General features: G+C 40.4%; 2 protein-coding genes across 2 annotated transcripts; both read right to left on the bottom strand.

The window, feature by feature from the left end:
* Window positions 1–546: 546 nt before the first annotated feature.
* sec63 (SEC63 homolog, protein translocation regulator) lies at window positions 547–15,393 on the bottom strand. Its single transcript, XM_082505894.1, has 20 exons — window positions 15,112–15,393; window positions 14,327–14,426; window positions 12,755–12,869; window positions 12,444–12,556; window positions 12,272–12,333; window positions 11,250–11,308; window positions 11,007–11,057; window positions 10,803–10,911; window positions 10,566–10,660; window positions 10,175–10,307; window positions 9,792–9,881; window positions 9,516–9,661; window positions 9,245–9,392; window positions 7,024–7,106; window positions 6,776–6,844; window positions 6,487–6,642; window positions 6,169–6,357; window positions 5,814–6,014; window positions 4,432–4,536; window positions 547–2,951 (listed from the first exon to the last, which is right to left on the bottom strand). The coding sequence occupies exons 1-20, from the start codon at window positions 15,233–15,235 to the stop codon at window positions 2,814–2,816; spliced, it is 2,286 nt and encodes a 761-aa protein (XP_082362020.1). The 5' UTR covers window positions 15,236–15,393; the 3' UTR covers window positions 547–2,813.
* A 1,142-nt stretch (window positions 15,394–16,535) lies between these two features.
* Window positions 16,536–21,240, bottom strand: iyd (iodotyrosine deiodinase). Its single transcript, XM_082505870.1, has 5 exons — window positions 20,900–21,240; window positions 19,251–19,457; window positions 18,982–19,141; window positions 18,710–18,866; window positions 16,536–18,599 (listed from the first exon to the last, which is right to left on the bottom strand). The coding sequence occupies exons 1-5, from the start codon at window positions 21,096–21,098 to the stop codon at window positions 18,417–18,419; spliced, it is 906 nt and encodes a 301-aa protein (XP_082361996.1). The 5' UTR covers window positions 21,099–21,240; the 3' UTR covers window positions 16,536–18,416.
* Between the last annotated feature and the right edge of the window lie 2,377 nt (window positions 21,241–23,617).

A 23,617-nucleotide genomic window follows, 5' to 3' on the forward strand; every position in this document is an offset into this window, starting at 1 on the left:
GTATGTGTGGCAGTTGGTGATCAAGTGTCATTTAGGCCACAGGATTTTAGCTATTCGGTGCTTTAGTGATATGAAAGTAACTAGTTACATTTCCAGAAACAAGTGGCACTCACTGAAAATGGAGTGTATTTATGCCGACAAATGTACGAAAATTATCATAATAAATGCACAGTTTGACAATAAATGAAGCCCTTATTTGATTATAGACATTTTAGGTTTAACTGGCTTTCAAATTCATTTGGGTTTACTTTCGTTTTAATATTAATATATTTATTTCTGTATTTACTTAAGAAATACAAAACTATCAGCCCACCTTTTTATTCTCACATAATTTTTTTACATATTCACTTCATTATGCAAATGAGGATGTTATATAAAGTGGTCACATGTTTACTTTCTAGCTACCAGGTTCATTTAGTAACCTGAGCTAAAGCTAACACCGTCAATCTGCAATAAGTTACGCAATATTCCTTTTAAGACCAAATACTACAAATATAAATATATACAAAATTAAATCCTGTCCAATGCATACAATAATAAACCAGCTCATTTAAAAGATTTTATTTGAAATGATTTTTAAATACAAATAATATAGTTTTTCATTTACAATGACAGTTCCTTTGTAAACAAAAGTGGCAGATAATCATTGGGTAGTCATTTGTCCAAACTGAGGCAACTTGCCGGCCAGTTGCCTGGATAAGGTCTGTCATGGGTGGGATGGCGTATTTTACCTCACTGCATTCTCCCCCCACAGCATAAATCACTGATGCTACATTCTATTGCAGAGTGATAAATACTCAGATTACAATATTACTTGTTAGCGCACACCTGCTCTGAACACAACTACAGATGGGTATAGTTTGCACATGTGAGATTGTGTGAATGCGTATGTGGTGCGAGGAGAGCATGCTTAAACTTTCATCTCTCCCACACTGACATGATACACTAGTAAGCACTGTAAAAAAAATAAAAAATAAACAAAAAAACAAAACAAAAAACACACAACTGTATGGATATTTGTGGTGATAGATTACACATTACTGAAACTGCCAAGTTGCCAGGATACAGCAAGAGCCCACAGAATTACTCAAAGTAGCTCTGTTCTTTTTTTTTTCCTTCCCAAAGTCTAACACATGTAAAAATCAAGGTTAGATTACAACAAAACCGGACACACATTTATGTATTACATGATTAACGGAAAAATTATCAATGAAAGTGGGAGCCTGAGCTGCTCTGTGTGCCTCAGAAAAATGGAAAACTCCCAGGTTTGGTTAAAAAAAAAAACCAAACTACTCAATCTGACATGGCAGTAACTGCAAACCTAAGCCTGTTCTGCTTAAGAAAAAAAACAAAAAGCAAGTTTAACAGTTTTTTTCCCCAGATGAGCGCTGTGTGTGTCTCTCTAACGGGGATATCATACTCACTTTTACACTCACAATGCACATACAACTGCAAAATAACTGTACTTATGGGAGGTATTGTGATGACAAAATCAGTGATATGTATCCCAATACTTATGAGCTACAGGTTATCAAATAAAAAGAAAAAGAAAACCAACACTAAAGATTCTTACACAAGAAAAAATTTTTTACTTCTCTCTCAGGAACCAGTGGTGCATAGCACCCAAGGACTTGTATGTTGCAGTATTTTAGTTGTATTCGTAAGGCCTTTTTCAGACAAGGAGTACACACTGGAATGTGCAGCAAAAAAAAAAAAAAAAAAAAAAAAGGAAAAAAGATTGAGATAAGGTAAGTAAATATGTAACGCTCTCTCTCTAATACATTTATATATATTTTGACATCAGTATCTTATCCCCAAAAAAGACCGAAGACACACCTTTTAGTGTTAAACTAAAAGATGACTCATTCAAACAAACCCTAACACTGCAAGTTTCGTTCAGCTTCCCCTCCAGTTACATTTGAGATCACATTTCAACTCGAGCTCCACCTGCTTTCAATCAAACGTCTTCTCTTTCAGAAAAATAAAAAACATTTTAAAGTGAATCACGCGGGGAGAAGGGGCATCACTTACAGGACTGGCTGCAGATCAGCATCCATCTGTGGAGATCTCTGTCAAAAATACGTGTACGGACAAACGAATGGCTGATTTGACAGTGGAAGTAAGTAAATATCCCAAATGGCTGACTTGGTTGCGACGTCCAAAAGCAGGACTGAACTTCGTGCTTCTGCAGTATAAATGTACAATAGAAAGCATCACTGCTATGGTGCTGAGCATTATTAAAAACAGGAGCAAAGTGTGTTGAGAATGATTTCCATACGGAGATCAGCATTTTTAATTTTGCAGATGGAATTGGCGGTTATACATCCCCACTCCCTGTCAAGAAAAGAAGAAAAGAGCCAATATAATAATAATAATTAGAATTCTAACAATAGATCCTCCAGTCCACAGTGTGTCCATTTGCCATACCTGTACAAAGACACAAGGTTACATACCATTGACGCACTCGCACGCACACCCGCTCACTCTCACTCACACTCACACACACACACACACAACAGGCCTGTTAGTATTCACAGAATTCTCTTCCGCCAGCAGCGGAAAGTGAATAAACAAGTCTCTGTAGAAAAGAGAATTTCGGGGTGTCGGGATTCAGGTCCATGACTTTGCAAAGGTTAAATGGAGGAGGGCTCTGTGTGTAGAAACTGTCCCCGGTGACTCTGTGAGTGTTTGTGGCTTCGCTGCTCCTCACTGACTGCTTTCTGGCTTGAGCGGGGTCAGCAGTGAATGTGTGGCCAAGTCCATGAGAGGGTAAAGGGAGGAGGGAGGGGAGGGCTGAGCGCGTACGCACGCGCTCAGTCGTTGTCCTCATCGTCATCTTCACTCTCCTCGATGCCGTCGCTGTCCTCTTGCTCCTCGTCCTCCTCCTCTGTGTCGGGGATGTCCCACTGCGGGTGGTTGTCCAGAATGGCCTTGGCCTCGTGGACCTCCAACTGCACAAACACAAAGCACTTGTGTTATCATCATTGCAATTAACACTTTCGAGTCTGTGCATATTATTTAAGGTGATTTGTAGATTATTACAAATGCTAGCATGTGCCTCAATATGACTTAAGATGCTCTTGGAAAACCGATAAGGAAATATTGTAACACAATACTGGGAAAAATGACCTGTGCACCTACATGAAATGTTAAGGATCACATGGGAATCTAGGAAATGTACAGCAGCGGTTCCTGGTTTACGGCATTTAAAATGTCAATTAAGCAAAAGGTTGCTGGTTTAATTCCAGTTACCTGCTGTGGCGACCCCTTGTGACAAGGAAGCAGCTAAAAATATTGGTGTAATGTATGAAGTATATCAGCCAATATTTGCTGATCTATCAGAGTCAGTATTATATCTGCTGTTAAGTAAATTAACACCAAGCCAACTAATTATCTGACCTCGCTCTGATTTTAAGTGGCTGTCTTTCCCAGTGGTTTCCACTTTGTTATAAAACCACTAACAGCTGACTGGAATATGGACTTGTGCCATCACTGTATCAAAACACCGTGAGCTCGTGAGAGTGACCCCCTTTTTTTGTTGTTTTTTAAAAAATGTTGTTAGAAGTCCGCATGCTAATACTTTTGGCAATATAGAGTATATATTCTCCAATATATCTGATTTTTTAAATATATTAGTCTTAAAAATTCTCTCTGTTAGGCTCTAGTAAAGAGCCTGCAAGTGTTTTAACTCTTTCTCGCCAGTGCATCATTTAATTTATGCATTTAGTGCTTGGCCCACATGTTGTGCTTTATGGTTATTATGGATAACCTCCTCTCTGCCTGCAGAAGCGCTATCGGCCACTGACAATGGCTGACAACTTTCATATAACACAAGGTCATTGAAAAATATATATAAAAGATGTAGTGCCAACCAGAATCCCCATTCAAAGATGTTCTACACATTTTTTTGTGTAGAACATCTAAATACACATCCAAATACTGGATGAAAATTAGGTACTAAACAAGTCATTTTATAGTATGTCTATCCGACATTGGCATTGACATTTTTTCCACTGCAAGCACCACATGCTTTCAGAATGAAACCAATCTCATATTAGGTTCAAGTCTAATTTGAATAACATTGATTTGAAGATCCTGCATTTTAAGATAAAGGTGAGCAGCTATGAAATAAATAAATTCTTGACCGGTAGAAGAAACACCAAACCTTAAGTGCACTTAAAGTGAACTGCCTACAACAATACAAATCATATTGCTTCTGGCTAGCAGTCAATACCCTCATTCCTAACATCTTGGCAGCAATCAATACCATTGTTCAGTGAGCCTCAGCTACATTTGCTTGCAGCTGGTGGGTTTATTATTCCAGCCACTTTGGTAGCGAAAACCCATCATATCCCGGACAATTTGAACTGATTGGCTGACGGAAGGCCCCCCCATTTACACACACTAATAAAAAGGCACACACATACACACCTTGAGTGGTTTGATCTGGTCCAGTCCTAAGTAGGAATCAGAACGAAGGATAACAGAATATTGGTAGTTGCCCGTTTTGGAGGGGGCTGAAAACTTGAGCTCCACCTGGAAAAAAAACCATGGAGACACACACACACATATAAACATGTTAATTTCATGTTTCTTGATTTGATGGTGTAAAAGAGAGATTAAAACTCCCTTTAACCAAATCTAATCACAGAAGCATTCAATGTGCAGTATATAACTGTATGACTCAGAGCACTATTGTTTTATGTATTAATTATAGCTGCAATGCTGGATTGTGGCCAAAATCCTGCGATTGATGCGAAAATACAATAGTCTCCATGTAAACAAAGCCGACCTGTTTCCATCCCCATAGAAACCACTAATGCAAGCACCAAAAGGAGGCAAAGGACAAACGCTGTGAATATTATAAACTTCTGCAATCTGCTGTCACCAATGATGTACAATCATCTAGCAGCAGAGGGCCACAGCGTGGTAGGTAATTACAAATGAACTGCCGCACGATGATGGGGTCCAACTGTAAATATTAGACCAACATTGCCTCAGGCTATGATTACTATGTTGCGCAATTACATATGGAAAACATCTCATTACGAGCACAATGAACCTAATTATTATTCAGCGTGCGAGCAGAGAATGAGCTGTGATCATAGCCACTATTAACTGTCCTGGCCAGAGATGAAAGCACGGCGTATTAACAGTCATGCAGCGAGAAACAACAGAAGGAACTGCTGAAGTGACAGGCTAATGGATTTCTTGACAGTGACCTGCAACGCCTCTTATTACCATCCTTGAGAGCGGGGGTGGCCAGTCATGCACGCTTAAAAACGGCCTTGTTAAGCTTTTACCTTCACATCAGTCTGTGCTGGTGCTGCTGAGCACCAGGATCAGTGGTGCAAATTGTGCAAAACAAACACAGACACACACTACTCTGAGGAAATAATGACAAGTGACACAAGTGCAAAGGGTTGCTTAGCAACAGCATGTGCAAGGGGTTACAAGAAACATAAGCACACACTAACTTATTAAGACCTTTTTACCTCACATGCATTACTGTGTAATCCAAACGATACTCACAAAGTATTTGATACAAACACAATGAACTGACTGTACAGTGCTGGATCTGATGATCGTGTACATTTCTACTTTTTTAATTAAAAACAATAACAATATAAAATATAAAATCATACAATTTAAAATAACAATTGTGCTGATTAATTAAGTGTAAATTATCGACCATGATGTCACCGCGTCAAATTATTTCTATGAAAAGATCCCAAATTCTCCAAAGAGTCATCTGGCACAGGCACACGCTCACTTCCTGTGTGTCAGTTAAAATTCTAGTGCGGCAATCTCACCTCTTCTGTGTCTTTTAGCGTGCACACGTGACTGGGCATGGAGACGAGGGTATGCTCTCGGCGGTCAGCAATGTAGAGCCACCACCACTCCTGCTTCTCCTCTGGAAAGTAGAGACTGTAGACCGGGTGTGTCACCTTTGACTTGGTTTCTAGCAGGGCCCGCTCTCGCCGCTGGATGCTTTGTTGCAACGCTTCCCACTCCTGACAGGGAGGGGAGAAAAGAGTGACGGTTAGATTGGATAGAGCCTTTCCCTTCCATTTATCAGCTGGACCTTAACACTATAGGCTTTTAAGTGATAAAGCTCCTGCTGCTAAACCTACGAATGACATATGCATCCGATTAACGCTCTCTGACCTCCTCGTCGTCGCCAGCCATCTCGTCGACTTCTGTGTCGCTCTGTTTGTCGCTGTCTTCGTCTCTTTCGCTCGGAGAATCCTTGTTGGCTTCGCCCTCGTCTGACTCGCTGCCTTTGTCTGACCCATCATCATCTTCCTCCTTTGTCGCCACAGTTGCTGCTGCTGTTGTTGTTGTTGTTGCGGCTTCCTGCGACACCAGTATCAATAATGAAAAGTTATGCTGAAAGCACTGTTGTTTTAAATAATCATCTGACAGTAGGTGGATGCTGGTGTTAGTTTAATTCAGGTGTAACTAACTGAGTGAGTGGCTGCTTACATTTCCTGCCACGGTGCCATTGGCCTGCTTGTTTTTGGCAGGAGCAGGAGTGGCTTTCTTCTTGGTTAACTTTTTCTTCTTGGACTTGGCTGTCTTTTTAGCCCCTTTATTCTTGTTCTGCCACACTTTGGGTTTGGCTTTACTTGTGTCTCCTTGCTTCATATCAGACACACAAAAAAAGAAAACGTGAACATGATTCTTTGAACCATTAAACTTTTACAGCTTTTAAGTTGCCCAAGCAAACTGAACATAAACTGAGCCGAAATGGTTTCTGCATGTGTGATCTTACCGCTTCCTCTGTAGTGGCAGTCTCATCTCCTTGACACGGCACTGGCTCTTGCTCTTGTTCAAACATGTCCTACACACACATCAACAAGCAGAGTTAACTGATGCTATCCAGCCATGTTTTCAGTCAACAGTGCACTCTAATGGTGATCCACAGTAGTGCATGTGCAAGGCAGCAGAACCTGCTTTCTAGTAACTTATTGTTACGTCAAGTATTACGTAGGTGTTGAGTCACACGGAAACATTTCTTACCGCCATCCGTTTCCTGTTTAAGGTGACGGTTACTGTGACGATTGAGCCTGCCGTGATGTTACTACTGTCTTCATCATCAAGGACTGCAAAAAAAAACACCCAAAAACATTAATGTCTAAAAGTTGAACACAGAAAAACATAATGTGCACACTTGTGCCAAAAGATAAAACTCTAAATGATCAGCAGTTCAGCCAAACCGCACTAAAGCTTACAATGCTTCTTCTTACAGCCATACAGAAACAACCATAATTTTTCTTCATTAATCCATCTTCCACATCTACAGTAACATGAAACTGAAGTCGAAATCAAAGTAACATATTTTTCCCCTACCCTGTAGTGTAATTATGCATCCTCCTTGTTTTTTATGTCGGTTTTGTAAGCATCAGCTTTAGAAACATTTACCAAAATGAGAAAATATACAAATATTCGATATCCACTTTGTTAGGTACACCTGTTTAACTGCTCATGAATGCAAATATTCTATCAGCTGATTACATTGCAGCAACTCAGTAGATTTGGGCATCAGAATTAGTGAATAAAGGTGATTTAAGTGACTTTGTTAGTGCCAGACAGGCAAGTCTGAGTATTTCAGATCAGATGCACAGCACTCTCTAGGATTTACAGAGAATGGTTTGAAAAACAGGAAATATCCAGTGAGTGGCAGTTCTCCTGGAGAAATTGCCTTGTTGATGCCCGAGGTCAGAGGACAATGACCAGACTGCTTTGAGCTGATAGGATGGCAACAATAACTCAAATAAAGCACCCGTTACAAGCAAGGTATGCAGAAGAGCTTCTCTCAACACACCACACACGCTGAACCTTGAAGCTGATGAGCGATAGCAAAAAAAAAAAAAAAGACTGAGGGTGCCACTCTTGTCAGCCAAAAACAGACAACTGCAGCTACACAGCCTGCACAGGCTCAGCAAAATGGGCTAATAGAAGATTGGAAAAATGTTGCATGGCCTGATTCGCCTCTGCTTCTGCTGCGCAATGCAGATGTTAGGATTGGGATTTGCTGTAAATAACACAAAAGTATGGACGCATGCTGCTGCTGGTGGTGTAATGGTGCAGGGGGATATTTTCTTGCCACACTTTAGGGCCCTTAGCACAAGCTGAACATTGTTTAGACACCACAGCCTCCTATTGTTGCTCACCATGTCCACCCTGTATGATCATAGTGTACCCATCTCCTGACGTCTACTTCCAGCAGGACAACACACCATGTCACAAAGGTTAAATAATCTCAGATTTCTTTACTAAGTATAACAATGAGTTGACTGAGCAGACCTAAAACCAACAGAACACCATTGAGATTGTGAAAAGGAGCATCATGAATGTGCAGCCCAGCATTGAGTCAATGACATGAAGCGTTAAGTCAGTTCTAAAGGACGAAGGAGTCCAAACCAATGCTCACAAGATGTCTCTATTAAAGTGGTCAGTGAGTTTATGTTACACTCCCCCCCCCCGACTTTCCGGTTACAGCTTCCCATTCCCCTGAGGCCCCCACAAGACATGACAACATCTACAGCCTGTCACACTGCCACAAGCATGAGCCTCTTGCCACAGGTAGACAGATGCTTGACTCTGCACAGTGATACTGTTGGCAGTTGTAGTTTGGTAGAAAGAAAAGGTTCCTACATGAAACTCCGCACAACAAGATTTGTTCAGTAACAATGTCATGATGTCAATGGCATTTCCTCACACTTGGGGTGTGCACAGTTCCATATTTACATCCAACACATCCAATAAATAAATAAATTTAAAAAATGAGCAACTCACACCAAAGCAACATTAACCTCCTAGGACCTGGCGTCCACATATGTGGACATCGCATTTTGGGTTGTCTAGACCAAAATACTAAATGTTACTCTACAAGGGCCTGATATCCACTTACCAGGACATTATGCTGTCACTGTTCTATCAAAATTTAAAGCGAATATCCTCATATGTGGATCTCATTTTTCTCAGAAACGAAAATAAGGTACAAAAAAAAAAAAAGAAAAAAAAAAATCATGCAATTCTTTGTTTTTACATTCATCAGATCCCAATCAGCCCAAATAGCAAAGAGAAATTAAAAATGCATGCCATGAAAGAGTTCGTTTCTTAGGAGGTTAATGGATATACAGCACTAATGGCCAGAGAACAGTCTGTTAAAAAAAACAGCAGATCAGACTATCAAAGGTCTGCTATGAACAAACAAAGTGTGTTTTTAAGGACTGACCCTGCAGTTTGATATCCATGGTGATGTGAGGGAAGCTGGCCAGCACAGCCATGACCTCGTCGTACTTCTCCTCTCCAAGGAAACGCAGCATGTTTCGTCTGTCGGAGTCCTTCAGACTCACCAAGTCCTGGAGGGTTCGCACCTTATACTAAAGTAGGGAGGAGGAAGAGGATGGCAGTGAGAGAATACGTGACCTGTCGACCATAAAACATCTTTATCTCCCATTATATTACACACAGTATGCGGGCACATGCAAACTTTCGTTAGATACCTTTTTAGAAATGCAGTATCGGAGGTGCTCCTCTTCAAAGTGAGGCAGCTGCAGCAGCGGTGACTTTGACTCCTTCAGGCCCTGCACTATCATCTGGGTCAATTTCATACAGTTCTCTATGGTCACCAAGCGAGGAGCACTGAAACCTGAGGAGAGACATTAGCATTTATGGAAAAGTATACAAAGATTTCATGATGTTGGTAGCACCAATAGAACTAAAAAAAAATGTATAACAGTAGTCAAAGAGCTGTAATAATGTGTAGTATATATGCAAACCTCTGCTGTTGGCCATAAAAATAAGCTGACAGCCCACATTGATCATCTCCTGGAGAAGCGCTGGAGTCTTTTTCACCACAAACCTCTGATCTGGAACAGAAACATACAACATTTTATTTAAAGAGCCAGTGAAATTTATCAAAAGCACTGAATGAAGCGCTGCATTGTTTATCTGATGTAGAAAAGGATATATTATTATTTGTGTTATATTCTATTCTAAGATGAAGCCTCATTTATTAGCTCCTGATAAATGAGGCTTCATTAATCTTTTGAACAACTAGGCCAGATCTACTTGACGATTTCTTTTTTTAATAAAATAATTAAACAAGCATAATTAGTAAAAATGTAAAATTCCAGTGAGTATCATTCAGCATGTGTCCTACCTTCCTCTAATTCCTCAGACACGTCCATGCGGGCCAAGTGAGCTAACACCAACACCCTGGCCTTCAGACTGTAGGGATAGTAGAACGGAGGCTCCTTCTTCTTCACATTGATATTTCCTAATTCACGGATCAACTATGGGAGAGTTGGGAGGCAGTCATTATAACATACTGTATTGTACAAAAATATCATCTTCCACGTTGCGTGCTGAATTCTGGGTTACTGGCAATGAACTTCAATCACACAAGAAATAAAATCGCAATGAGAACGCTCTTTTCCTTCTTCATCTCCAAAACTTCCATCTCAAAAACAACATCTGGACATAACACCCCCCTCAAACCAAGTTTCTTCTCTTATGAAGCTTCTTTCACACAAGCAAACTTCTGTTTTTACCTGCGGCACTTCAACGTTGTCTGTGGGTCTTATGGTTGCTTCTTTATTGTTGCGAGGATCGAATTCGAGTGCTGCCGTCAACACCATGATTAACCCTGGAGGCCAGAGTCAGCCAAAATTACAATTTGTTAATGCAATCAGGAAGAAGACCGAATTTATATCAACATAACCTTTGCTGAATAAAGTAAAGCATGTGCAATGCTACAGAACTTCCGAATATGTGAACCAGAAACTCACGTTTCATGTTCATATTCGGTGTCTTGCACATGAAATGCATAAAGAGCTGGGTAGTGTTGATGAGGATCTGGTCTCCACTGTATCGGATTGAGCGGTACCACCATGTCCCCTAAAGTACAAAGAAAAAGAACAACCAGTATGAGAAACACAGATTATAACAATACAAGGCTTTTATTTCCATATGAAATCATGATGAACACTTACCACAACAACAGGAAGGATAACCATAAAGGCAAGTCCATACACCAACAGCACCTATAAAATGAAAATAAAGCAGTTCGATCCAACCAAGTCTTTCAATTTGATCTACAATAGCCCGCATAGTGTTGTTTTTTTTTAAATAAAGTATGGTTTTTTGGAATATAGGGGCTCTCTGCTATTAAGAAAAAATAAAAATCACAAATGAGATTTATCAGTTAACTCTACAATGAAATAATGGACAAATACCAGCATTGAGTTCTTCTGGTCAACAATCCAGGCAGGCAGGGCAATGCCAAAGCTGGTTGCTAGAAAAGGGAGACATAAGAGGCAATGGAATTAAACAGGAAAATTCCCTTTATACATGCTGAAAGCAATCTTTCTGCAAAAGCACTCCTCTGTGTCGCACATTACTTGTAAGGGTGAGCAATCTAATGATACTGTGTTGTTGATGATCTAAAATTGGCATATGAAACAGTATAATCAGCTCATTTAAACTTTTCTACACCACGTCTACCATGGCTGGTAGTGACACAATGAGAGTGATGCTCACTGGGTGCACTACTGATCCCTGATGTGCAACTTGAATAGCAAACAGAAGACAGAATGGCAGGTGAAGATGACTCCGCAGTGTGGAAATGATTTGGATGCTCAGTAACTGAATGCAAAGTTGGCAGGGAATCTGTTGGGACAACCTGTAATCTAATCACAATCTTGTTCTACCATGTTGAAAATTGATCTTCAGTGAAGGCAGTATCGAAGTAATCAGCTAGTCTGATGACTCAGACACTCGAGGCAACGGTTTAATTTTCTGGGGCTTCAGGTGTGGCCGGAATGTCTAGAGAATAGATAATGGATCAAGACTTCCTGTTCTGTGCATCATAATTGTGTACAAATCCGGATACAGTTTTAAAAAGCTAATAAAAAGTCAAGTTGTTTTCAGATGATGTGACTGTTTAAAGATAGCACAAAGTCTCTTTTTTGCTCTCCTCCCTGTTTGTCTGCATGCAGCCAAGCCTCCTCAAAAAACTAAAACTAGAAAACTCCACTTACGAAATCCAAAAGTGTGCTTTCATTCCATTAGTGGAGCCGCACAGACAAAGAGTGTGTGTGAAAGTGGAGCAAACTCTTTTTCGTATCATCCCTGCTCTTACTGGACTGTGCTGTTTCAAATGATTTACTACAAGTTAACAGGTAACTGTTTCACCAGCATCAGTGGAGAAGGTGCACCAATGCATTAAACTGGTGTGCATTAGAGAAGCTTCACTTACCTCCTGGGCCGTCAGGGTTTCCATACATTTCCCAGTTCTGCCTTGACTGTTCATTGGTTAGACTGCAGGGGGGAAAAAAACAAAAAACAGATTATTTGATCAACCTAGAACTCTGGGCTAGAAGATGTAATCTGGCTGGCATGAACAAAGTCAAAACCACAATGATACTTACGCAGCATAAGCCTTAGCAATTCTCATGAATGTGGCCTCATCGCCACCTTTGTCGGGGTGATACTTGAGTGACAGTACACGGTACTGCTTCTTGATTTCTGACAGCGATGCACCCTGAAACACAAATACACCACATGTAATGTAGGTAACAAAGACAATCAGCCCTAATTTAAAGAAGACTGAGAAGTCCCAGAAATCCAGAAAGACATGTTTTGAGCTTGAGTGAGATGTGGAAGTAATACAAAAAATAAAAATGTAACATTAAGGACTTCAGTGGCTTTGCAATAAACCATTTGTTTTGTGTGTGTTTACCGGGTCCAAGCTGAGGACTTCATATGGATTATACTCCTGGTACTCTCTGTCCAGCTTAGACACCTTGTAGGCCAGCAGCAAAAACACGAGCCACCCAAATAACAAGGCTGCTTTCCTGAAAATGTCAGCACACAAACAGGAAACATGAATAAACATCTGGGCTATAGAGCCCACATGAGACATCTGTCATTTTCAGAAACACTTCCAATGACTAGATCACATTAATATAACACTGCAACTGAAATGATCTTTACCATTTAAAGCTACAAACATTCTATCATAATTTGAAACACTAAAAGCAAATTTCAACCCAACACATCCAAACACAAGGACATGCCACGTTCTGACATTGTTGTTTGTTTAATATTTATGCGTTGAAGTTGAACTTGTTACCATGACAATGACAAAAACCTGTGGCCTGCTCTGCAGCATCTGTTGCCATGACGACAGCTCACTAGCCAGAGTTGTCTGAGTTGCTCGACCAGAGAAATACATGATGGATTCTTATAATAAACACGATCCCAATGATACAATTGTGAGAGGGAAACAGATACTGAGATTTTGAGAGTGAGGCTGAGATGATCGCTTTGATTTTTTCCACCTCGATAAACAAGCTGTGTGCTTCCACCGTCTTCTGTACGAAGAGCAGCCAAGCAAGGGAAGGCTTTATAAATGCCAGTTGTTAAATACTGGGCGTAAATACAGGATGTGGGTCTAGTGAAGGCGCGAGAGAGGAGTAAGTGGGAGTAAGAAGCTGTTAAACCACGCAGAGCGAATAAACAGCTCTTAGAAGACAGGGTGATGTTAAGATAAATGTTAAGCAGTGCAGCTAAATGTTTACAGCCACAGCACAAGTCACATGCAAACAACAGAAACTGCACTCATGCCAAAAGCAAGTTCTTATACGCACGCAGAAAGAGAATATTCAGTCTGACCATAACATATACCGCAACACATTCTGTGTCAAGCTGCATAAACCATCGGAGTGAATCTATATGCTGTCAGAAACAGGTACAGTATCGAGACGATGTCTGAGTGATCACAGTGTTAACAGCTTGGGTTAGTCAATCCTAAATAACAGCAGCGATGTGACGTTCAACATGTAGGCAAACAACCAAGCATGCAAGCTTGTTATTATACTGTCCAGGAAGTGTTGTCCAAATATAAGTCAACATATTTATATGCAAGTCGTGATCCTCTTTCAGCTGGTCCCTTTAGCGGTCACCAAAGCAAATCATATGCCTCCTTGTCACCCTAGCCCTAGCTTCCACACCAACCCTCTGAATTCCACCTTCACTACATCCGTGAATCTTCCCTGTAAAGAATACAAAGATAGTGTTATGAAGGACTTCAAACTAAAACTTCTTATGGCTTCGGTGTAACGCACGATAGAGTCCCATTCATAACTGAAGTCTCGAACCAGTTATAAATAAGACATTCGCTTTCATAGATGTTACCTCCAGAAAAATTCTTTAGAAAGGGAAGCTGAGGAAATCCACCAAACAACAAGAAAAGCACGTGTGGGACGAGCTACTATAAGTACAAACCCAAAGTTCAATTCAGCAGACTCACTTTAGTGTTGGCACGATGCTCTGCTGCGACTTCATCAGCCTGAGCCGATACCACAGACACCTGCCGTGCACCCTCCGTAGGCTCTTTAGGCGCAGTTGTTCTGAGACAAGAGGAAGCACATTAGCAGTATGAAAACAGCCACAATCAGTATGCATAACAACAATGCAACAATTCAGTGAGATTGCCTGGCTGCACAGAGCCACTACTGTGCCAGGGGGAGGGTTTATTAATGTTGTTTACTTCAATCAGCTCGAATTTTGTATTTCTCCATCTTCAATCCTATTGCAGAAGATGGACAAATAATGATTTTATGAGTTTAGTGGCTCTGTGTTTATTAACTTCCATAAATTATCTGAGGTCACTACGATAACCGGTTTACCTGCCAGTCAGATTCTCCCAGTCAGCTACTCCCAGTAGACCAGCTGCATAAAGTTTGCTACCATAACTTATATAACAGCTTATTCTGGCTGCATTCTGTGGACTAGCATAGAGTCTCGCTAAGGTAGGGAGCTATCAAGAGGAGGTCAATAAAAGCGCAAAGGAAAGCTTAAGCGCGTGCCAGAGTGACGCTGGCTTTTGGTGTTTTAGCTGTGCTGTTAGCTCATGTTTCCAGGCGCCTGTGTCGCTGGGTTTCACTGCAAAGCTCCTGGAGATAGACCCAAATGGAGGCTAAATCGTGGCCAGCTGGTAGCCGTATACGAGCCAAAATACCGCCAGAAAACTTCATGTTAAGTTAGACAGTTAAGTTAGCTCAGTTAGCACTGAGCCACACAGTCAGGCCTTACCAGCATTTTGATCCCGGGGCCAGAGGTAATATGTGGCCGGGATCACAATAAGTCCGACGAAGGACGTTAGGAAATAGAAAAAGGTATTGCCGCTGTCATCGTACTGGAACTGTTGCCCGGCCATTTCGTAGCGGCGCTTAGGTCGCCCTTCTTCTCCACCGCTGCTCTTCCCCCTTCAAGCCCAATGTGTGATACCTGACAGACCGTTAGCAATCCAGCCAAGAGAGCTCGATGCTATGGATGCATCGGTGTACGTGGTGTACGCCTGCGCAATGTGGTTTGCCTTCTTCTTTTAATGCTTTAAAACCTTCCCCGCGTTAGCGACCCCTAGCGGTGGCATTGGAGATCAGCGTGTGAATGGTTTCAAGATTCAAAGTGTTTATTGTCATGTGTACAGAAGAAATAGCATTTCTCTGTGCAATTAAATTCTTCCTTTGCTGTCCATACGCAAATGCCAAGTTAGGTAGGGTTGAAGGAACAAGATAAATAAGGTAAAAATAAGGATAAAAAAATAGAGAAAGATAAATAAATAAGTACAAAATATGTAAATGAAGAAAAGTGAGGTATGCAGTTGTCAATGTAAAAGGATGTACAAAGGAGCTTAATGTGCAAAAGAACTTAGTGTGCAAATTGTCCTGATGTGAAAATTGCAGTTGAGGTAGGTCAGCTGTTCAGGAGTCTGATAGCAGTGGGGAAGAAGGAGTTGTTGAGTCTAGATGTTCTGGATTTCACACTTTTAAACCTTCGTCCCAAGGGCAGAAGTGTGAACAGTCCGTGTTGGGTCTCTAAGGATGGAGGCAGCTCTCCTCTGGACTCTGCGATGGTAAATGCTCTGCAGAGGATCTTGGCAGACATCCCAAATTTCCTCAGTCTCCTCAGGAAGTGCAGCTGCTGCTGAGCCTTCTTGACCAGCTGTGTGGTGTTCAGTGTCCAGGTAAGGTGCTCACTGATGTGAATGCCCAGGTACCTAAAGCTGCTCACCCTCTCCACTTCACTCTCCCGGATAAACAGCGACTGGTGAGGCCTCTTCTTCTTACTCATGTCCATGTTCTTCCTTTTTGAGCTTGAATAAATGAGGGGGGGGGGGGGGGGGGGGGGGGGTCTTTATTTGTTTTTTTAGCTATGTAAACATCCCGTGTATGACATGACTTCATATGAAGGATCTGTAAAGTCTGAACCATTAGTTAATTGTCAGTAGTTTATGTGTAACATAAAAGTGATTATAGATCAATTTACATATTTGCAGTTGTAATTCATTTTAATTCATTGCGTTTTGCTACATCCAGCAATTTGTGCAATTTATTGCTTACATTTTTGGGCACTTTGTTCAGGTTTTTGTTTTTTGTTCTAGCCTATTATGTTTTGGAATGTATTTTTAAAGAATTATATAAATATTTAAATAGAACTTCAGCATACAGTCCCACTTAGTGCTAATGCATTTATTAACTCACTCCGACTGACATTTATCAGGTACAATGTCCATACATATACATATACACATATGCATATACAAACATACTCTGGATATATTCCAATCATCAAGAATAAATGCAAAATATCACAAATGATGAATAATGTATCTTTTTTTTTTATCTTTTTTTTTCTTTTTTAAAGGACTTCCAAGAAGTGTCAGTGATATTGGAACATACTACCTCCCAAAAAATAATAATAAAAAAATTGGATTACACTGGGAGAAAGTTAGAGAGAGAAAGAGAGAGCGATAGGGAGACAGTTGGAGAAAAAAAAATTGTGGTACATTACATTAGTGGTAAGACGGTGTTCTGACAAACCATCCTACTTTGGCAAAACGTCCTACCGTAAGTAGTTTATGCACATTTCTGCTGTCACAGAGTAATTCCAGCACAAATCTAAGTAGGTATGACGTTTTGCCACTTAACTTTGCCCATCAGAGTATGCTTGTAGCTCATAAAGCCAGGACGGTTTGCCACTGCATTTTACCTGTTAAAGTATGCTTGTAGGTAACATTCACAAAGGTAGTGTGTGGGTGTTATATTTTCTCCAAATATTACCCACTCAGAGATTTTGTAACCTTTTTTTCTCTTTCGCCAGTTCTGTTCTGCAGTTGAAGTTAATGCCTGCTCTCATCAGCACTCTTCAACACATACCTGGAGAGATCTGTGGAGGCTGGAGGAAGAAAAATCACCAACCTGTGTGTTCCAGATTGCAGGAAAAGGAAAACAACTTGCTATCTTGGCGCAACATCTTGATAAAACAATCTCAGCTTTTGATATGGAGATCGGTGTCAAAAAGACCAAGTTCAAAATATGAGATCTTGGCAAGGAAAGCACAGACAAAAGGTTTAACAGTAACATTTAGGGCCAAACGCTGCGATCAAAAATCAGCCTGCTGTGCTCTCTTGTTTTGTTAATCTTTCTGTGTTACAAAAACTCACAGCAGAACTCCAGAGAAGAATTCTCGCAACACAGATAAGATGCAACAGGAAGCTCTTATAGGCATCTTATCCAAAGTTCCATTGAGTAATTGGACTTCATGACAAACTCCTCCCAGCTGTCAAAAGAATGGAAATTTGAGACTGCATGACCTTTCTCCTGTTCATCAGGGCTTGTGAAATCACCTTTTAAGGAACACTACAAACACTCAAAATAAATGACAGTGTTCTAATTGTATGCAGTATTTGGGAAAAGTTAATTCTAGATAAGATCTCCCACAAAAATACTCTAAGGCTCATGGCTGGACTATACTCACAATGAATAAGGTGCCCTAACTTAGTTTTCTTAAGTAAACTGTACTTAGTTTTTTTAAGGCAACAAGTTTGCATCAGGTTCTGGGAACTAATTCAATTTTACAGTTCATTCTCTTTTCTCCCCCTATGCAGGTGCTTACTGAACACTGCTATTGCAGTTAGCATTCAACTGAGCAACCACCTGTTCTTCATTCATCCAAATCTTGTTGTAAATGAACTTTCCTCAGTTGTTTGTGTGTGGTTTGGAAAATCAGAGACCAGAGGAACATTTATAGAACGGAATCAAAGAATTTTTGCTGGTTATTTATTTGAAATTTGCATGATAGAAATATGCTAAACCCAAATAAGCCAACCAAATGTTCACTACTTTGCCTTCAAAAGCTAGGTTAGCAATTAGTAAGCTATGAAAGATTCATGCCATCCTCTCTTGATTGTCTATCTTAAACATTTAAAGACTGATCTAAAGAAGCCTCACTCTCTGCTTCTCTCTACTGTGAAAGCACTTCTAATTCTCATCAGGCATCTGCTTGGTTGATTTCTCAGCTACAGGCAAAGAATTTGATGAAGACATCTCATTTTCTCACACATGCACCAAAATATCATCCAGATGCTTGCGTTTCAAGTCAGGCACAGTAGCATCAGAGGCAGGATAACCAACAGGAAGTAGCATCAGCAGCTTCTCGTTCGCCGGGCGTTTAAGTAAAAGTCTGAGTTTGGGGCCGCAGTTGAGGGGCGTAGATGTGACGGTAACAAGACCCGCATTCTGATGAAGCAGACGGAGAGAAACAGTGAGATTTGTGCACTACATTTTTGGATTTTATGAGAGAGAGAAGAGCTGCTTTCCCAAGTGTTTCAAATGATTTGAATTATGACCTGTAATGCAGCCAGGAGGATCCCACAGGATATGGACACGCTGATTTCGTTGTAGTAGTGCGTTTTCTTCTTGCCATTTGGGAGAATCCCGTAGGTCTGTTTAAAGATGAGGATCAGATATGGAGCAACATCCAAGTACTCCTTAATCCAATTTGTCCTACAAGAGGAGGGAAAAGAGAAAGAAAATGTGTTTTTTTTACTTTGGAAGATATTAACTGAAAATTAGTTGTGAATTTAATGTTATCCATGTTCGTTCTTGCATGCATGTTTACCTCAATTTGGCCAAATCCTGAACCCATTTTTCCCCCATCCTCTGGCGGTAGTTCATCTCCTCCTCCTCTTCAACTATCAGTCTAATTTGATGCTTTATATCTGGATCTGACACCACAATGAACGTCCAGGGTTCTGTGTGTGCTCCGCTAGGTGCTGTACCTGCTCACGTGAAGAACAGGAAGAGAAGAAAAAAAACCCTTCAAAATGAAGCTCAGACTAATATACTAGGGTGAATCCCAGTGAATTATGTTTTAATGACATTTCGTGCCTGCAGTGTGGATGACATTATCGATGACTTCCCGTGGGACAGGCTCCGGGCTGATGAATCGGACAGACCTCCGTTGGTTCATCAAAGTGTAAAACTCCTTGGACCTTTGCAGCATTGTCTCCTCAGGGTATCGCTGCGGTGAATAAGGCAGTTGTGTGAGGTTCTCCTCTTCAGTGCTGTCCCCCCAATCATCATCAGCATCACCATCTTATAAAAGATGAAAGACAGAAAGACATACCAATAAAATACAACTCCAATCCCAAAAAGTTTGGACACACTGTAAAAAGTCATCACAATCAATTGCAATGATCTGGAAATCTCATAAGTCCACATTTTATTCACAAGAGCGCAAAGCATACGAAATGTTTAAGCTGACATATCTTACTATTTCATGATAAATACTGGGTTATTTTAATTTTGATGACAGCAGCATGTCTCAAATACAGTTGTGACAGGTTCCTGTTTTCCACTGCGTAGCATCCCGTCTGCTTTTAACAACAGTATTCCACCATGTGGGAACTGTGGGCCAGATGAGCACAGGGAGTCTTCTACACCTGTGCTGCTGTAATGGATGCAGTTTAACATTTTCTTGCTGAAATATGCAAGACGCCATCTGAATTGGAACATCTCTAAAACCTGAATATACCTTTCAGCAATAATGTTGCCTTTCCAGATGTGAAAGCTGCCAATTTCACAGGCACTGATGTGTTTCCACACCATCTGAGATGCAGGCTTTTGAACTGAGTGCCGATAACAACCCTGGTGGTCACTTTCCTCTTTACACCAGAAGACAGTGTTTCTGGATCACTTTCACATTTGGCTTCTTCTTTGCATGACAGAGCTTCAACCTGCATTTGTGGAAAGTACGGAGAACAGACAGTGATTTCTGCAATTCTTCTCAGTGACTTCCGTGACACAATCATGCCTGCTTTTAATGCACTGGCATTACTAATATTCAGCCATGTCCCTTGCATGCAGAGATTTCAATTTAGTCATAATAAGATATACAAATTTGTCACAATTTTACTCGAGGAACAATTTTGTGAAAATTTTCAACAATTTACAGACACTTAATTTTGTTTTTTTGGTTCACCCATTTTTACTTTTGGGAAACACTGCTGCTTTAAGATGCTCTTTTTTAAACCCAATGGTGTTACTGGTCCATTGCCAATGGGAAAATGTCCTTCCAGCTGTTTCTTTTTATTACCACTTACTTTTTCAGTCTTTTGTTTCTCCACTCTCAAAGTATTTTTTCTTTTTTTGAGATGTGTTGCTGGCATGAAATTCATAATGAGTTATTTTTACGTTCTTTAAATGATACATTTTCTCAGTTTAAAGAGCATGTGAGGATACAGTTACTCGCCTTGCCAAGTTGTGGAGTTTCACGTGAAAAACAACAGAGGAACGTTATGTAATAGGCAACCAATAAAAAAAAACTCTTTTTGAATCCACGCAGAACCTTTGCCGAAACATTTTAAACCGGTAACCACATTCTTTATTGTGTTCAATGTTCAGTTTACATTGCATTTTAAAAGTTGTGACCTACATTTGAACATTATGCAACTGGCTCTAAAGCATGCACCCAACCAACCACACCAAAAAAAAAAAAAAGTTCAGCCCCACAGCGAACTACAAGGCTCAGCTCTCACCGTCTTCTTTTGCTGTGATTTCTGTATCGTCCTGTAAGTCCTGGTCCACCCATGGTCTTTTCTCCCCTTTTGTCGCCCCTTTACTTTTGCCTGGAGATGTGGAAGTGGTCTCTGTGTCCCATGATTTCACCAGCACGAAGCCTATCACCAGGCATAAAACCACCGCCAGAACAGGCGTGAACACGGACAGGAAAGCCATGCTCACTGGAGTGCAGAGAAAAGGCCACGGGTACCTGCCCTTTGTGTTGCTTACCTCAGCGGAACGCAGACTTGATTGTGAAACACTACTACAGTTATCGGGGCGGGGGGCTGTAGGCTGAGTCAGAGCAGCCGTACTGAGAAATGGCCCACTAGCTTCAGGGTCAGCTATAAAATGAAATAACGCACAGATCCACCACCAAGTCATCCACTGGGACCAACATAAAGGACATTTAAATCCGTGTAAAGTCCCACTAGGTTAATATTCCACTTCCAGTGGATATTTCAGTCTGTTCATATCTAAGTCTAAGGTTCACAGACAGTTCACTGATTTACTTTAAATTAGATGTACTGTACAATCCTCTGGTAACTGTTTGCTAGTTTGGTCAATATTATACTTCAGTTGATCAGGCAGGTATGTATTATATCATCCATCCATTTTCTACCACTTATCTAATTTGTGGGGGCTGAATCCAATCCCAATGCCATGAGGCGAGAGGTGGGGTACACCCCGGTCAGGTCGCCAGCCTGTTACCACAGAGCGACAGAGAAACATTCGCACTCACACCTATGACTTTAGGCAGTAAAGTATTTTAAATAATCAATTACTGATGAAAGACTCGCCCTAGTTTCCTTAAATTAATTTATTTTAATTCAGCCACAAAGGAAAAAGAAATCATGAGCCTGAGGAATACTTTAAACTTTATGCACAATACTCGTGGAGTGGTGCGAACGTAAACCAAACAGCCAACGGGTGGTATCTACTACGTCAAAACTGGCGCCATCTTGTGGCCTCTTTCTGTCACTATAATTCATTCAAACTTTAATGGAAAATGCTTCACCTGTAAAAGTTTCAAAGTCACCGGTGACACAAGAGTCAGAACACAGAACAACCAATAAAAAATCTTGACTTTGATCTCTGCAATCCCATAAATATAAGTAAACAGTTCGCATTGTTCATCACAGCACTCAGCAGCGATTAGTCCACATTTGCTCCGTGTTTTTAAACAGTTTGCTAAAGAGATTTCAAACCTTTTTCAAGGACATTTTTTAAAACGGATCACAAAACGATGATGACAATAGAACAAAGCATATAATTACTAAATGGGTTAGCAGTGGGAATGTGAGCATGATATTGGAAGAAATCATAGAATTCCAGGAAAAAAGGGGGGAAATGTCCATTTTTTGGTGACAAATGTTGCTGGATAGTGATGTGGACATGAGCGTACCTGAGTGTGTGAGGCAACATTTCCAGCAGTGCTTGCAGTTGTAAAAATACCATATGCACTGCTAGATGAATATTATGACTGTTGCTGTTTTAGGAGTAATAGATTATTATTTCTACTCCTGTTTTTTGCTTCCAGATTAGAAATAAATAAAGAAAATACTGGACTTTGATTTGTGGGGAATAGTTTGTAACATTGACCTCCATCCCCCTTAAAAAAAAAAATCAAAATGCTCTCATTTTGTCTGTCTATGCTTTATGATCTGCAACAGTACTGTATTCCTAGAAACAGAAGTATGATATTTTAACTAATTAAAATATTGCTTCATTTTGTCATCTCCATGATCCTGCCATCACTGGAATTTATTCTGTTTATACCATGTCTTTAAATCATTCACAATATCAGTGTCTCCCAGAGAGCAACATTTGGAAATTTGACATTTCAAATCTACACATGCTGCTCCCTCTGGTGGTTACTGCAATTCAGTTCAGTAACAGACCTTTACTGAGTTTACAGAAAATGCTGCACTGATGAATAACTGTGATCTATATCCTACTATGTAAACAAAGTAACACAATGCCCTTTCAAATAAATAGAATAGAATAGAATAGAATTCAACTTTATTGTCATTGCACATGCACAGGTACAGGGCAACGAAATGCAGTTTGCATCCATCCAGAAGTGCTTTAGTGATATAGATATATTACAATAAATATTAGCAATAATATAGATATGTAAATATATTACAGAAATGGGTCTATTATGGTATGTTATAATGTACACGGTATGAAGTATGTTGTGAATATTCTATAACTATAAGTATGTACAGGCTGTAGTGAGTACAAGCTATGTACAGGCTATGAACAGGATATAAATATGAAAAACTATACAGAATATGAAATAAATAACTTTACAGAATCTGAGATATACAGCTATACAGAAATGGGAACTATGCAAGTTGTAAACGGTTGTAGGATTAAAAATTATCGTATGTACAGAATGATTATTACAGAGCTATACAGTAGTGCAGTTAAGATAAGTGAGATATGTGGATAATTCTACAGAGGCTATATAAAGTGCTAGTGGTTGTGAGTGGTGGTTCAGTCCATGTTATTATTGTGTGTTTGAGGGTACAGTTGTCCATTGTGGGTGTGTGTATGTTCAGTCCATGAGTTAACGTGGGTCAGATGTCAGGAGGCAGAGTTCAGGAGTCTGATAGCTGTGGGGAAGAAGCTGTTCCGGTACCTGGTGGTCTTAGTCCGGAGGCTCCTGTAGCGCCTCCCAGAGGGCAGGA

Source organism: Aulonocara stuartgranti (genome assembly GCF_965226115.1).
Source record: "Aulonocara stuartgranti genome assembly, chromosome: 15".
Taxonomy (NCBI): Eukaryota; Metazoa; Chordata; class Actinopteri; order Cichliformes; family Cichlidae; genus Aulonocara; species Aulonocara stuartgranti.